Consider the following 16,067-nt stretch of genomic DNA (forward strand, 5'->3'; position numbering starts at 1 on the left):
TAAACCCTTCTGCAGATGCTCGTATTTAAAACTGAAGTAGCCTTAATTTGGTTTAGCTGATTTTAGTGAACAAAGGTACTTTTCACTGAACTAAACAATTATGGATCTTTTAATTCAGACTAAGACCATCAAAACATGGATTTAAATTAAGTTTAATTAATCTACTTGAAAGTAAATTTGGATTAATTTGCCTGAGTGACACATGTATGGTCATCTGACTGAAGTCTGGTCTACACGATACACAGAGATATTGGGATCTTTGTAATAATAAAAATTTATAAAATTTTTACACATTTGATATGCCTTTTCAAATCTTCATCTATTGCTGTACTTGTCTTTTTAGAGTACAAGTTCTTTGGGACTATTTCTTTATACATATTTGTACATTGTTTAGTACAATGCAACATCAATACAGACTAAGAACTAGTGTAATATAGACATAAAACATTTAGTATAATTATTAAGCAGATTTTTAGCTAGGTTCACAAGGTTCCATAAGCACGTTTTGATGCAAATGGCCTCACAATAAAACAGAGGGTAGAGGAACACACAATGTACAAATGTTGGTATTAGCAAGGGACAATATTCTGTTCCTGTTGGTCATAGAGCGTTCGCTAGGTTTGTTGCTTTCATAACCTGGATGACATCAAGAAACAAAAGCCAATATATAGGAAAAGCTTCTTAAATGCTCCCTCACAGTTGGATCACATTTTGTCCTACTGAAGGGAGTGACAGCACAGCTGACATTTGGCACCAACCAAAGCAATTTGCATGGAAATCCTTTCAGATATTCCGTTGCTTAGGGACAAACTTCAGTAAATGTCAACAGTTACCAACAAAGTGTTATGCACGTGGAGCAACTAAATTTAATAGAATCTGGGAGCACACCCTGACACATAATATTCTCCAAATATAGAAAGCCACAAACTCTTCTACTTGCAAGCACCCACTCACCACTTTCTGATAATTAAGTAACTGTTAAAAGAAATACTAACATCTGCCAGTGCCTCTAACACCTAACGAAATTGGCTGGACTTACAATAAAACTTGGCTACAAGTCATTCCGATGGCTCAAAATCCAATCTGAGAAGTTATTTCATGCTCTCTTTTGCACTGGATGTAGTAATATCTACCTCTGAATTCTAGTCATTAGCTTGTTGGGCACTATATAAAAGTACTTTATAGGTAGCTACTGTATACTGCTGCTGGTGGATGTAAAGACTGACCGCAGTGTTTGTGTAACTTTTTCCTTTCCAGTGATTTTACTTGGAAATCACCACGTCTCTATATTTTTCAAACGGGTACTGATTATAGTGAGACTATAATAAGCTAATGACTAGGACATTGGAAACTTTGCTTTCATGACTTGTGTGTTAACACATATATATTTAAAATTAAGGTTGTTAAATGTTTGACTCTAGTGTTAGGTACGTTGTCAGAGCAAGAAGCGATATTTAAAGTAGAGTGAAGTTTTGAATGCCACTTTTAAAAAAATACATATATATGGCATGAACACATTGAAGATATATAGCACACTAATGCAGCCTACTGGAAAACTACCATGTGTTTTAGAAGCCATTCCACTGTATTTTTTTTCCTTAAGAAATCAAATAATCTAAGAACATGTGTGAATAGCAACTTGGAAGCTTTAATCATTAGGTACACAATAGGAGGTAAAATATCAAAAGAGCTGGTTGGTATTAAAGATCTAACCTTTATTTTATCCCCTTTCTCTTTTAGAAACAGTTAATTTTCTAACTACAAAGCTTATTCTACATAATCTTTATTGTATAAAAAAAACCCCAGTCAACTAGAGACTATATCAGGCCCTTAAAAAATCAATGCACAAAACCCTGTCATGAAAGTTATGCAAATGACTATTTTCAAAGTTAAGGGTCACAAAGTACTTCAGATCATTTCAGTCTACAAGAATGCTTTAGTCTCAAGAAATGCAGGAAATTGAATTCTAGCACTGAATATTATATATTTAAAGCCAAGGTGAAAAGTGACAATGAGGATTTTCTTAGCACAACTGTTCATAGTGAGTTCTACTTAATTTAGGACACTCTCAAAGTAATACCAAATAATAAAATATATTGGAAATAGTCAGAGTATATGAATAAGCGCATAAGGAAAAAGTCAAATAATTCCTTGTATTAAAAAGTTGAGTTTTTAATGTAATACAACACAAGTAAAGCAAAGTAAGAGCTAAGTTTAAATTTTACTGATAGGTATATAATTACACTTATTGCAAAAGCCATCCTATATTGCCAATGGCTTATCAATAAAGGCATCTTGGCTGCAGACCAATTATATCAGGGAAGATTACAGTACAATATGTTATCACAGAAAAAAATGTCAGTAAAATATATATTGTAACATCTACATATCCATGGTCATAATAGACAGCAGCTTGTTGCGTGTGCATGTGAACATTGCTGACTCTGAAGCTGGGATGAACAGAATTACTAAGACGACAATGGTTGCATACTTTCAGCAAAAAGGACTCAATAGGAACAAATGTCAGTGTTGTTACTATACAGAAAAGCCTTAAACAACTACAAGATTTACTATTCATTTATTACCTCCATCCAGAAAATCCATTAAAAAGTAATGTGTCCTGAATGCACTTCTTTGAATATATATATTATGTTTATTTTTCATTCAAAACTCCAAGTCACACATATATGCCTGGCCATCAAGTAACTTCCATCTCTTAGAGTAAGCAGTGTGGAATTTTTTTTGGTTTGCGGGTCACTGACCCACAGAAAAAAAAAAAAAAAAAAAAGTCAGGAACCACACAAGTGAGGCAAAACCCATCATAAACCTCACCTCACTGACGCAGACTCCAACTGAGAAAACAAACAAAAAAGGACATTCCCTTCGTTCCCCTCACAAGGCAGGCCCAGAGCCTAGGGAAGCCAGGGTTAGTATATATTGTGGGCCTCCCTAGCCTCTGTGGTGGAGCCAAAAATGAGGGTTCAGTGTGGGAGGGGGTTGAGGGGTCTGGGAGGGAGTGGGGTGCAGGACCAGATGGGGGAGTCTGAATGGGAAGGGAGTGCAGGAGCAGACTGAAGGGGGTGCAGGAGTGGACTGGGATGGGGATCTGAGCAGGAGGGCATGGAGTGGCATAAGGTCAACAAGTGGGCTGGGACAGGGATCTTGGTGGGCACGGGTGGGGGCTCTGGGAGCACAGGTGATGCAGACAGTATAGATTCTGTGCAGTGGGGGTGGGGCACTTACAGGATGCAGCTCCCTTGTCACTCCCAGGCACTGCCTTCTCCCCAGCTTCTCTAACTGGCCAGAATTCTGGACAATCAGAGCATCTGGGGGAAAGTCTCTCCAGGCAACAAATGCTGTCACTTATCCCAGCTTGTCCGACTCCAACAAACGAGGCTCAGGGTGCCATACTGCCTAGCCTGCTATGGGCTGGATGCTGGGGAGGAAAACCCCAAACCTCAGTGGCCAGCTCCAAGCAAGCCATGGGCTGAGGGCTCCCCACCTCTGTTTTAGAGCCTTGCAAATTTGTGGATATCTGCTCTATATCCTTGGGTGGCTCCACGGCAGATGTGAATGTGGCTATCTGCAAAGTATTTTTCTGGATCCAGATATGGAGGCTAATTTTTTATCATCACTGGGTTCTCTCCAACTCTCCTCAGTAGATAGGAAACGTTAGCTAGAGAGCAGAGTGTTGATTTAGCTGAGTGTTGATTTTTCAGTTGGGTGGTTTAAATGAAAAATCCGATTTTTGTTTGATTGAGATTGAATAACCCTTTTTCTTAAAAAAAGTTTTCTTCACAGAAAAAATATTTTCTGGTTGAATAAAATATTTTGTTCAACATGAATTGAATTTCTCTCTCTTTAGGTGTTTCCATTACTCTTAGTATTATTGACAAATAAATACCACTAAGCTTCACAATGAAATGTTTCAAAATAAAAAGTAAAAATGAGTCTCTTTTGAAAAGTTAAATAAAAACAACTCCCCCCCCAATCCCACAAACACAAAACCTATGTCAATATTTTAAAGTCTTTCCTTTTTGGACTGAAAATATTCACCAAATTTGACTTGAATTCATAAATAACCTTTGTTTTACAGAAAAAATGCACTTGAGACAAAAACTGTTCACTCAGAAAAAGCTCCAGGTGTACACTTGACAAAATTAGAAACCATACGCAGAACATCAGTGCTGTAATTAGCTCCTCCCAATTAAAATTTTAAAAGAAGGGGGGAGGTAATTTACATAGGCATTGACATGGCTTTGACAAAATGCCTCACAGGAGGCTATTTGAGGAAGTTGTCATGGTATGAGAACTGAAATATTGCACTGTATAGGAATTGCTAGTAGTAGACAGTAGTAATAAACAAGCGATTTTAACAGGTCAATTTTCATCATGGCAAAAAGTTAACAGTGGGGTGCCATAAAGATTACATCATAGGATCAGTGATGTTTAATGCATCTTTTTAATGATTGGGAAATGGGAGTGAGCAAAGAGATGGCAAAATTAGAACAACTGTATTATTCAGATTAGTCAACAATGGTAAATATCTGAGGAGTTGCTTTTTTTTTTTTTTTTTTTTTTGAAGCCCTTAAACCTTTTCCTTAAGACTTTTACAAACAGGTGTCTGGATTCATACTATCATCTCAGCTGTACTCAGAATTTAGTGGAACAAGTCCTACATTGCAGAACTTAAATCTTCATTCCCTCTTCCCCCTTTCCATGGATTGCTCTAACACCACTTTGAAGATTTCCTTCATTCAACAATATTTTTAGAATGACTTACACACTTTATTTTTATATATATGAAAATAATCTCCTCAGGCCTTTAAAATTAACCCTCATGTTTATTTGGGCTTAAATTTTTAAGGAATGATTTTTTTATATACATACACACATACACAAGAGAGAGAGTTTTACTTTGTTGTGCAATGTTTTTGTAGGTAGCTTTTGAACAAAGCTCTTCAGACTCAATCTTAACTATGGTGCTAATTGTGTTCCACTATAATATTTTATTTTATTTTTTTTATTATTATTATTTATTATTATTATTATTAAAGTGGAGAGGAATTTATTTTTAAATGAGGAACCTGCAGCCCTCAAGCATCTATATTTACCAACAAGCAAAAAATAATGGTTAAAAATGGAGAAGATAGCTGTACAATTCCATTCATTTGAAAGAGTTTTAAGATGAAATTGCCTGCTCAGCTTTGAAAATATTTACTGACTTGTAACAACACCTCCCCCCTCCACACCCCTATAGAGGAAAGTTTATCCAAGGATCGGGATCTAAATGGATATTTACGTGGGCTTCATTTTAAAATAAGGACTGATTGTTCCAGCTGCCAAACAGGTTCAAATATTTTAAGTGTTAACAGTTTGCCTCATTTTTGTTTCTTTCCTCAAGTTGTCTTCCTTTTACTGGCACATTACCTGCAACTGGTGGCTTCTTACGAGGCTGCCATCAAAGTTGCTCTGTGAATTGGATTGCTGAGGGACACAAAAAAGCAAGATGACTGCCACTCTTGGGATTCTTACTGACAGAGAAGTGCCATTGCCATGCCAAAGCTTGCTCTCAAAGAAAACAAACACTGACTGCTTCTTCCTATCCGCATGTGTCTTACATGCATTTTTTTTTCCACATGCTCTTATTAAACTCCATATTTTCATTTTATGTTGGAACCTCTGCCGCTTTCCATTTGCCATATTTCTCATATAAGAATTAAAAATGGTTTTCACATTCCAAGTTATAGGGAACAAGTATAAGTATGATAAACAAGTTAGTAGCAGGAGTTAATGTTCAACAATGGTTAAAGTAGTGGGTTAGGACTAGAGGTCTGGCAGCTAGAATTCCTGGAGCCCTCCATTGTTATGGAACCTTGACCAAAAAACACAGCTTCCTGGTGCCTTGGTTTCCCTATCTAAAAAATTAAAATACTTACCTCCACCATAAGGGCACTGTAAGGCTTAAACACTAAAATAAATGATTGCAAAAAGTGTACATATTCCTCTGAAAGGACTAAAGTAGCCAAAAGAGTTTTTCAAGATTAAAAGTGCTGGGAAAAGAAAAAAAAAAACACACAACGCAGAACACTCTTGGTTGCCAATTTACAAAATTAATTTAGTGCTCAAAAACGGTGATGAGGGATAGCCCTAGAAACTAAAGTCCTGTATTTAACCTCATTAGAGGTATGACACAGCAGAAATGGTCCTGCACTCACATAATACAGCGAATATGTTACACTAAGATATTATGAAATAAATCAGCTATGGAGAAATAGAGTACAAATTTCCTTATGCTGACAAACAAATGTGGCTCAGTCTTATAACACGCAGCTCACTTCCCAAGGTGAGTGTAATAACATCCATAGCTGTTTCAAATCTTATAGTTTCTTCTGACTTTAAACAAGAGTGCCAACTGTGTTTGTATTTTTGTTTGTTTGTTTTGGTGATACAGATACTTGTTCAGTAGAAACCTAGCTAAGACAAGAGGATCACTTCACATATGCCACCCAAGAGCAGAAAACAGAAAGAGCATTCACTATTAGTAGCTGGAATGAAAAGCTCAATGGAAAAAAGGCAAGACAAAAATTTCCAGATTTATAAATGGCTAATGATTGTGCTTTCAGAATAAATATTCTGCTATGGTGAAAAGCTTCTTCTGACAGAAATAGTATACAAGATTTCAGTCCAAAGAAATTACACTGTATACCCCACCCCCTCTGTGGCGCTGTGTGGAATGCTATTTTTCTACTGCTTATTTCAGAATAGAGCTGGATCCGCACTCAAATCATTGTACAGCAATGTATGAGGTCCATTATACCTTGCCCAGTTTTTCTGTCAGTTAAGGGGTAGAAGCCACTTGCAAACACAATGTTTTAGCTCAGGTCCAAATTTGTGGAGTATGATGGTGGTGGTAGAACAGCAAAGCAAAGGTAAGCATGCAAGGTTACTCAGACACAAAACTGAAGCAAATGAATATAGTAACTCAAATACACATTAAATTGGTTCCATGCATCTTTTACTGCAATGAATATTTGAATATGACAATGTTATCCTAATAGGTGCAAGTAAATTTGTATAGAATATCAAAGAGACAATCATTTTTGCTAAAATCAAAAACCATACTTGTCATCGCTGGTCTTTAATTTATTACGTTTATGCAAACACTGATTTTGGAAGACATCCTCCCTCAAAAACAAGGACAAAAACACAAAAACACAACCAAAAACAAAATAAAGAAATTCCACTATAACTATGGTCCTTTGCCGTTGACTCCAAATGCATCCAACTTGCATCAGAATTAAGTTACTTTATTAAAACAGAACGAAAACTTTTACTTACCAAAAGAGAACTAGATCGATAATTATGTGAATATTGTTCAGTGAAGTATTCTGTATCGTGGTCCAGTCTCTGATGTCCTCCATACTCTGGTGCATCAGAATCCAGCACAATTTTATACTTAAAAACAACTTATTAAGGAAGAATAACATTACATGTAGAAATATGCATTATGCATTAATATATTCCAACCATTTTTTAATGTATGAAAACAGGCAAGATGAGAGTGGGGGGAATGGGGTAAATATACTTAGCTGACTACAGAAATCCCACACCCGTATCTTAGGCCGGGTCTACACGAAGCTCTGCTCAGTGTTGCTGTCGGCAGAGCTATGCAAAGCGAGCTTCTTGGGAGTGCAAATATCTGCTTATTTGCGTACTCCCGAAGCTCATTACCATAGCCACGCAAGAGTTCAGTGCCGGCAGAAGGGAGTGGTGGCACTGCTGAGGTTGTGTGGACATGCCTCTGCCAGCTAAACCATTCTCTGTTGCCAGTCCCTTATGCCTGCAAATGTGGCCATGAGAACTGGGTGCTGCTGCTGAATGTGATGGGCAGCCCCTCCGTGCCTTAAGGCAAAGCAGGTATAGGGCGAGAATTCCTCAGGCAGGCCACGGTTTGTCCTAAAGGCCCCCTATTCGATTCTTAAAGTCTGGAGTAGGCCTATAGCATAGAAACACAGCTAGTATGAGTGGAAAGATAACTCACTGGGCCCCCTTCTCCCTTCTCTCTCTCACAAGGCCCAGAGAAGGACATCCCAGCTCAGGCAGAAAGGGCCTTGAACTCTGAAGGGAGGAATAGCTGCCTCAGCAACTACGTTCCAAGGAGAGGTCCTGCATGTGGAAACCAATTGTTAGTGCTGTATGCTGTTAATGTCTTGTGCTTTAAATCTTCTAAACAAACACCCCAGATGCACCAGTGTGGAGGCATCACCACATCCACTATCCTATCTTGACATGAACCAGTCATTGTATATCTGTTTTATTTAACATGCAGAGGAAGCCACCTGTACTAGAGATAAGATGTTCCATAAGCTATGGGCAGAGATACTCTAACCTTTTTACATTATTGGTTTATTGTGCTCATTTCGTCTCGCCACTAGAACCTATCCAAGCGTGGGTGACACCCATGTCATAGTTTCCGGCCCCCATCAATAATCTATATAATCCATTGTCTGGCAGTGCTTCACTGAGTCCTGATTGGCAAAGTGGCACTCCACCAGTGCTGTGTGTAAGAAACCCTCTTGCTTGCTTCATACACGGTGTCCAGACTTTGTTCCAACACCAGCATGCGTGGGCGTGGGGCTCGGCATGGCTGGGGCCAGGCACAACAGCACTACCACCACCACCAAGAGAGGCGCAAGGCTGCGATCCATGGGTGCCATGAAAAGAGGCTGCTCCACGGGTGAGTGCCTGGAGAATTCCCAACATTCCTGAAGTAAAATCTTCCCCTGAGCCCTCTCCCTCAGTCCCGTCACTGCCTCAGGCGAAGACTCCCCTGCCAGACCCGCCTGAGGTGACCGCGGGCCAGCTGGTGGTGCACAGACCCTCTCATGGAGATGCTGAGAGTGTCCCTCCCAGCCAGGTGCCTTGCAGATTCTGCTGGTGCCAGCCGCTGGGCAGCCCTTGTCTGGCTAGCCCTGGCAGCGCTGAGTCAGCAACAGGGGTGGCTCACTGGAAACCTCCACATGCCTTGGACAGTGAGAGCCTGAACTCATGCCCACCTGCTCTGCCTCTCTCTGACCCAGGTAGCAAAGGGTCAGGGCCCAGCGGCACCTTGGCCCAGACACGCCTCCCCCAGCTAGGTGAAGCCCCTGCCATGGCCCCCCTGTGGATCTCAAGGTACTCCTCTGGTATCCATCCAGCTGTGGCAGCCCCAGGAGTTTTCACACAAGCCAGCCTCAGCACCAAGGGTCTTTTTGTGAAGTTCCCTAGGAGAGCCCAGCAAAGCTGAGGAAGGGCCAATGGTAGGAGGCTCAGAGATCAAACACTTCCTCTGGCTTAGCTCCCCTGTCTCAAAAGAGCACCAAGGAGCCCAGGCCTAGACCAAGTTCCCCTTGGGTTATCTATGGCACAAAACACAATGAAAAGGGGCAACTTCTGTGCTCGACAAACTGGCCCCCTACACAACCTTCCAAAACATAAATGAGTACAGGAGGTCTATCCTGGGTTAACAAAGTTATAACCTTGCCATGCTTGCCCAGGTGCATCTATATATCAGCCAATATCTTTTTAAAATCTGTTCCAAAAGACAGGTTCATAAAGCCATACTCAGTAATTCGTTGAGGTAAAAATTCATTAATGCAGCTTTAAGGATGCTGAGGATATCGTGCACCTTCAACAACATGAAGTTCAGCAAAACTCAAACTTCTGACAAAGAAATAGAGTTAACACACATGCCTACTGATCACAAAATAGGTGATGTGGCAAAAATATAGCCACTGAAATTCATTGTTGGTAAAACCAAAGTAATGCACACGGGATAATTTAATCCCAACTGTACATACAAAATGATGGGATCTAAATTAATGATTACTGTTCACTAAAGAGATCTTGGAGTTACAAAGTATTTTGACAGTGACAAATAGTCATACAACTGTCATACTGTTCAGAGTGGTTCATGACCATGCATGCCAGCCACATGACAGTCTGTCAAAAAGCAGGGCAGAGACCCCAAACTGCTTGTATGTTCTATCATTAGACTTCACCAGTCTGATTAAAAGAAGTGAAACTTCTGACACAGAATAACAGTCTTACCATGGAGTCATTTACAGTCCGCTTGGGCTCTCCAGTGTCCCTTGCCACTCAAGCAAACTGGGACTCAGTAGCTGTTAGTTCATCATCATCATGAACAACCCTGGGCTCAGTGCCTGTAGTGCCTATTGGTATCTGACGCCTCTTTCACTATTTCCTTTCATCTCTCCCTGTCCAGTGTGGAGTGGCTTAGTTTCTGTAGACTAGGGAGTCTGCCTCTCCTATTCGAGCCATCCATTATGCCGAATACCAGGGTCTTGATTTTTCATTTGTTGTTCATTCTGCAAATATGTTCAAATAGCTGTAACTTTTAGTTCCCATAAAGATCAGACAAGATTTAAGCTGTTTCTAGTACCAAGAGATTTACCTCAGGTCAATTTGTACCTCAGCCATCACACAAAAGGCACTGCTTGCAACAAATCCTATAGCAAAACTAACTAAGGATTTATTAAGTAGGGAAAAGGAAATGAGAGTTATTTACAGGTTAAAACAGGCAACATATATGCACAAATGAGTTGAAGTCTATGGTTTCAAAAGGTAGTAGTAAACTGTCAGTATTAAATGTCTTTTAGGGCTAACTCAGATTGATCCTAGCTCCAGCCCTGTGAGTCCAACCAACAAAAAAGGAATGACTTTTTCCCCCTTATTACCCTGTTTTATTTCCTTCTTGCAGTATTCAAGATGATGGGATGAGGCTTCTTTTAAACATTGCACCTTCATGGCTGTGAAAGGGCCATTAAGCAAAGTCTTGGTATTCCGATACTCTACAATGGCTTGTTTAGTAACAGAGAGGTAGCTATGTTAGTCTGTACTCCAACAAAATAAAACAGCAGAAATGTAGCACTTTAAAGAGTAATAAAATGATTCATTCGGTGATGAGCTTTCCTGGGACAGACCCACTTGATCAGATCAATCTCATTTCCAATAGAGACTGACATTTTTAAGTATAGAGGACCAAAAAAACTGCAATAAAAACTGACAAATACATAGGACTGGAGGTGGGGATGAGGGGTGCAGGGATGTTAATTGTCAGACTTGAGATAATTACTAGCATCAAAGGAAAGGAAGCAGTACTTGTAAGGAGTCAGGTAATTGATGTCTCTGTTCGTACCATGGGTTAGTGTCAAATTTGAATATGAATTCCAACTCACAAATTTCTCAGGCTAATCTGCTTTTAAACTGTATTTGCTGCAGGACACAAATTCTCAGGTCTTTAACAGAATGGCCCATTCCATTGAAGGGCTCACTGACCCGCTTATGTGTATTGAGTTTCTTGATGTCTGCTCTGGGTCCATTTATTTTTTGGTAAAGGTTTTGCCCAGTCTGTCCAATGTTTAGCATCTCCTGATAAGTGGTGGAAACATTCCTACTGTCTGGGTTCACAAGTTCAGAGCAGGCATTTACAGGTATAAAGTAAACTTTACATGTTACCTTACAGTATGGGATACAAGTAAGCTTAATTTATGCAGCAATTTGAAAGTGTTGTATACACTCTAACCACATTTTTACAACCCTAAGAACTATTTTAATTAACACTGAAGTAAGTGAGCTTGTCTGGTTTTCAGTATGAGTTTGTCAGAACTCAGCTGATGCCTACAGCCTTGGAAAGATCTGGCACTTGGTCTGACTGCGTCACAACAACAATTACAAAGAGATGGGAAAAAGGAAGGGAATATTATGTAAGTCAGTAGTATAAGGAATTGCATAAGAAATAACAACCCTGAATCTCCATGAAAAAGAAAGAGAAAACTTTATTTACATATCTTGCATATAGCCACAAGGGTGAAATATATATAACATCTTTAGCTCTGACCTGTAGTGTCTCCTATAACCATATAATTGAAATTAAGGCATTTATTGGATGTAGCCCCACATTATATTAAATTGATTTTTCCTCTCTCTATGTGGGTTTAATATAATCTGGGATCATATTTAGTAAAATGCCTTAGCTGTATGGCTGTGGCACACACTATTACTCAGAGTTTAAGTTCTTGGGAACATCAATTTTATATTTCTGTACTTTACAGTAATCCCTTAAAATCCAGGATTTTGAGTTGTACATAAATCACATTGTGAGTTAAGCGCAACTCAAAAATCCCTCTTCCCCAGCCCTGGCTCAATCCCCAACCCCGTGTACCCGCAGTTCAGTTCAACGCCCCCACCCCAGGTTCAACCCTCCCCGTGTGGGCCTGGTTAAACCCCTTGCGGCCGGCTCTGGCTCAATTCTACCCCCACGTGCCTGGCTCTGGCTCAAGCCACGTGCCCCCCCCATGCAGCTCCACTCACCCCCTGCAGGGCTTCACAGCCCCAGATCAACTCCACCCCACCATCCAAAAATTTCCTCTCAGAGGACAGCCGCTGCAGTGAGAAAGCATTTTCTTCTGTTGTCCAAAAATCGTGAGTGACCAGGGAGACTTTCCCTGGCCATCTACAGGACCCTCACCATGTGCAAGCTGCCTGGCACCTTGCACAGCACGTCCTTTTATTGGTTCGGGGTCAAGCCACGTGATTCAACTGGGCACGAGGAAGTTCCAGACTCTGCAGCGCCCCCAGGAGGGGGGAAGGGAGGCGATGTGGGGATCAGAACAAAATGTAAGCGTCTGAAAAGCAACTTCTTGTCCTATCAGACAAGCATGATCCCCACCCACAGCCTAGCTGCCACAGGATGCATGTGAGGGAAAGTTCCAGAATGCGCAGTGCCTCTCAGGGAGGGAAAGGAGGGGATATGGCGGGTAGGGCAACATGTAAATGGCTGAAAAGTTTCTCCTCCTCTCGGAGGAGCATGTCCCCCACCCACAGACTAGCTGCCACTTGGTGCCCGCGGGCAGCACCTGGTGCCAGGCAGTGCAGGGGGTGTGGAAAAGAAAGACAGCTAGTAGGGATACACACAGAACCACAGACCCCACAGCCATGCTACGAGCAAACAAAAAGAAAAAAAAAATTTTTCAGCCTCTGATGACCCTACAGCCACTGGCTTCCAGGTGCCAAATTGAAATGGTCTTCCCGTTACCTAATTCCTCCGACCTGAGAGCAGTGGAGATGGAAGAGGCCAGAGTGGAGAACTGTGGGGCACATATGGGACACGTCTAGAGTCTAATGAATTCAATTTAAAAGACATGGTACATCCTCACTACCCTTCATTCGGAATTATAAATTCGAACTGAACACCACATCCATCAGATTACTACGATATATCAATATTGTGTCGATTTTAGTGCTCCATAGATTGAGCTAATAGAATCTACAGTGAACAGGCATTTGGAAAAGTCAAGCTACTTCACTTAAAATCGATATTATCTCGTAATGTAGACATAGCCATAGACGATCATGGCTATCCCTCTGACACTTGTAACATGCCTGTAATTTTTGGCCTTTAAATTACAGAAGCGCTTTCAAACTTAGCTCAACAGTGACATTTTTTTATCTTAAGTACATACAGTAGATAGAAACATGTCTGAAACAGGGTTTTGTAATCCACCCCCTTAATTTGAACCATAGAAGAATTGTTTCAATGGAGGCCTACGCTAATAGGATTAGTGCAGAGCAAAACCATACTCTTTTATTCAATGGCTTTTAAACTGCTCTAAGTCATCTGTGTTTGCTCATCTTTTCAATAAAATGCCTACCCAACATCTAACAATTGTGATGTGAGGATAATTGCTATCATTTTATATGTTTTTGCACCACTCGCTTTATACCAGTTGATGAAGCTCAGAAATTTTCTTCAAAGTTACCATCTGGTCAATTTAAGTGTCTAGTAACAAGACAGTCAATGACGATGCCAAAGCAGACCAAACTAAGAGTAAATGAAACGTTATTCTAAAACATTTTAGATCATTCAATCCTTGCATTCTTCTTTGGAAAGAAGAACAATCATTAGCAAAAAGTCTATAAAATGTCAAAAGCAATTAAGCTTTTAATTAGGGACACCAATGACCTTCCTGAACATTATGTCCTGTGGGGACGGGAATGCACTGGAGTGGGAAGAGAAGAGAAGTGCCAGAGACTGCTGCATCGTGGTATGTTTTCTAGAAAATTTAACCAGCTAAGACAAACAGAGAACATTCACTATCAGATCAAGTGCTACCAAAATCTTTTTTTAGAAGAATGTTAGCTAAATGGTACTTTATTGCCATCTTCAATCCACAAAGCCTTGGCTTACAACTGTACACTTGCAAAAATATATCTGCCTCTTTATTATATAAATATGTCCAAATTACCCCTCTTTCATTGTCATAAACCACATAAATAACCATAAACTACAACTTTTGGTGACTCTCCTGGTGCCTTTCCAAGCCTAGCTTCGTCAAAGGCTGCTGCTTTGCCACTGTATATTTTATGAACATGGTGAGAGAATGTCTCCCTCAAGCATTTCAGTCTTTGCTTCTGTGATCTACAGCATACTATACTTACTAATTTATCAACATTGCTTAAAGCTTTGAAATGTTTAACGATTCCTTTACAACTATTTCTAGCAAATGCAGCCTTCACAGCTATGTTACAAATTTATCCATCTTCTTAATTGTGTATGAAAATACCTACAGCAGTGGTTTAGATATGAAGTTATCGTGGGTCTCTCTCCTCTCCCCAGAGCAAACATCCATGCAGTTATTCAGGTTTGTGTTAATGTGCTCCAACTGTGTTTTAAAATCTGAGCAAATTGGGCAGGTCTTGAGGCACATGTATAGTTTGGTGAACTCCATGATTTTCATTCCAATTTAGACCTCGCGGGGAACTAGATGAGCATTCAAATATCTGAACACTGTCTTCATTACAACTTCAATGGCACCATACCTTGTATTCAAGTCTGTAACAGAAGCATTTGCTTGCACATTGTAGCCTCTTTTGTTTCAGCTACAAAGTGCTGGGAATAGTAACTTATATCCAGACTATAAAACAAAGGCAGTTTTCTGTTTAGCTGGATGCCTTGACTGAACATCATGTAACAAATACAAGTGGAAAAAAAGCAGTAAAATGAGTGAACACTTGTATCCAGAGAGTTTGAATCAAAAGGCAGTCATTATTTACCATGTTAATTCCTGAATTACTATGCTTTTATGATGTTTTGAAATATATATTTAATGCAAATAATTAAAATTTAATCTTATGTATGCTGAATAACACACGAAACTCCCTAAGTAAATGCAAATCATATAAAATACCATCATTTGCATTTTATTGCTCAACTTTTAACAGGGAAATACAAATCTACTCTTCTGAGACATATGGTGAGTGGAGCAATATCTTATTGGAGCAAAACAAAAAAGCAGTCAAGTAGCACTTTAAAGACTAACAAAATAATTTATTAGATGAGCTTTCGTGGGACAGACCCACAACTTCTGTTGGTAGAAAGCACAGTTCCCTCAAACTTTTTTCCATTCTTGAGTGAATAAATTTTGTTATGTGCACCACCAGTAGAAAGACAGGCTGCTGACTGTGAACTCTCTGCTAATCAGCTGTGAAGCAGCTAATGTCTCCTGGGGGGAGGTGGGGAGAAGCACCCAAGCACTCAGCTTACAGGAAACACTGCAGGAAGGTACACACTTCTGAGCTACACAGCTTTTCCTTCACATATGGGGAAGGAAGCAGAGGGTCTGAGCTAAGACCTGCTCTTTAGGCCAAGTTGACCTACATTTGCACTAACCTGCTGTAAAATGATGTAACTCAGATTACTGTTGCTTCAAAACTATTCTTTCCATACCATCTGGTCTCTCTCTCACACACACACACACACACACACACACACACACACACACTATAGTCAAACAAAATAATTTGATTCTTCTATATTTATGATATAGAAGAACCAAATTACCCATCAGGCAGATTTTTTAAATTGGAGCTTCCTTAGCAAGTAGAAGAGGTTCTCTTCCTCTAAGCAGGGCAATATCACATACCCCAGCAGTACTGCTTTAGAGCAGGGGATGGTGAGCCTATGGTTCAAGATCCATATCCAGCTTTCCTTGATCCAGCTCACA

General features: G+C 40.0%; 1 protein-coding gene across 2 annotated transcripts in view; it reads right to left on the bottom strand.

The window, feature by feature from the left end:
• GBE1 (1,4-alpha-glucan branching enzyme 1) overlaps positions 1-16,067 on the bottom strand; it is a 308,337-nt gene that overhangs the window by 12,576 nt on the left and 279,694 nt on the right. The window contains exons 15-16 of one of the 2 annotated variants that reach the window (XM_074983475.1): positions 7,342-7,459; positions 5,431-5,487 (exon numbers count right to left, since the gene is read on the bottom strand). In XM_074983475.1, coding sequence (XP_074839576.1) covers positions 5,431-5,487; positions 7,342-7,459 — 175 coding nt within the window. The remainder of the gene's footprint in view (positions 1-5,430; positions 5,488-7,341; positions 7,460-16,067) is intronic. The other variant, XM_074983474.1, reaches the window with a different exon arrangement.

This window comes from Carettochelys insculpta, chromosome 1, assembly GCF_033958435.1.
Source record: "Carettochelys insculpta isolate YL-2023 chromosome 1, ASM3395843v1, whole genome shotgun sequence".
Taxonomy (NCBI): domain Eukaryota; kingdom Metazoa; phylum Chordata; order Testudines; family Carettochelyidae; genus Carettochelys; species Carettochelys insculpta.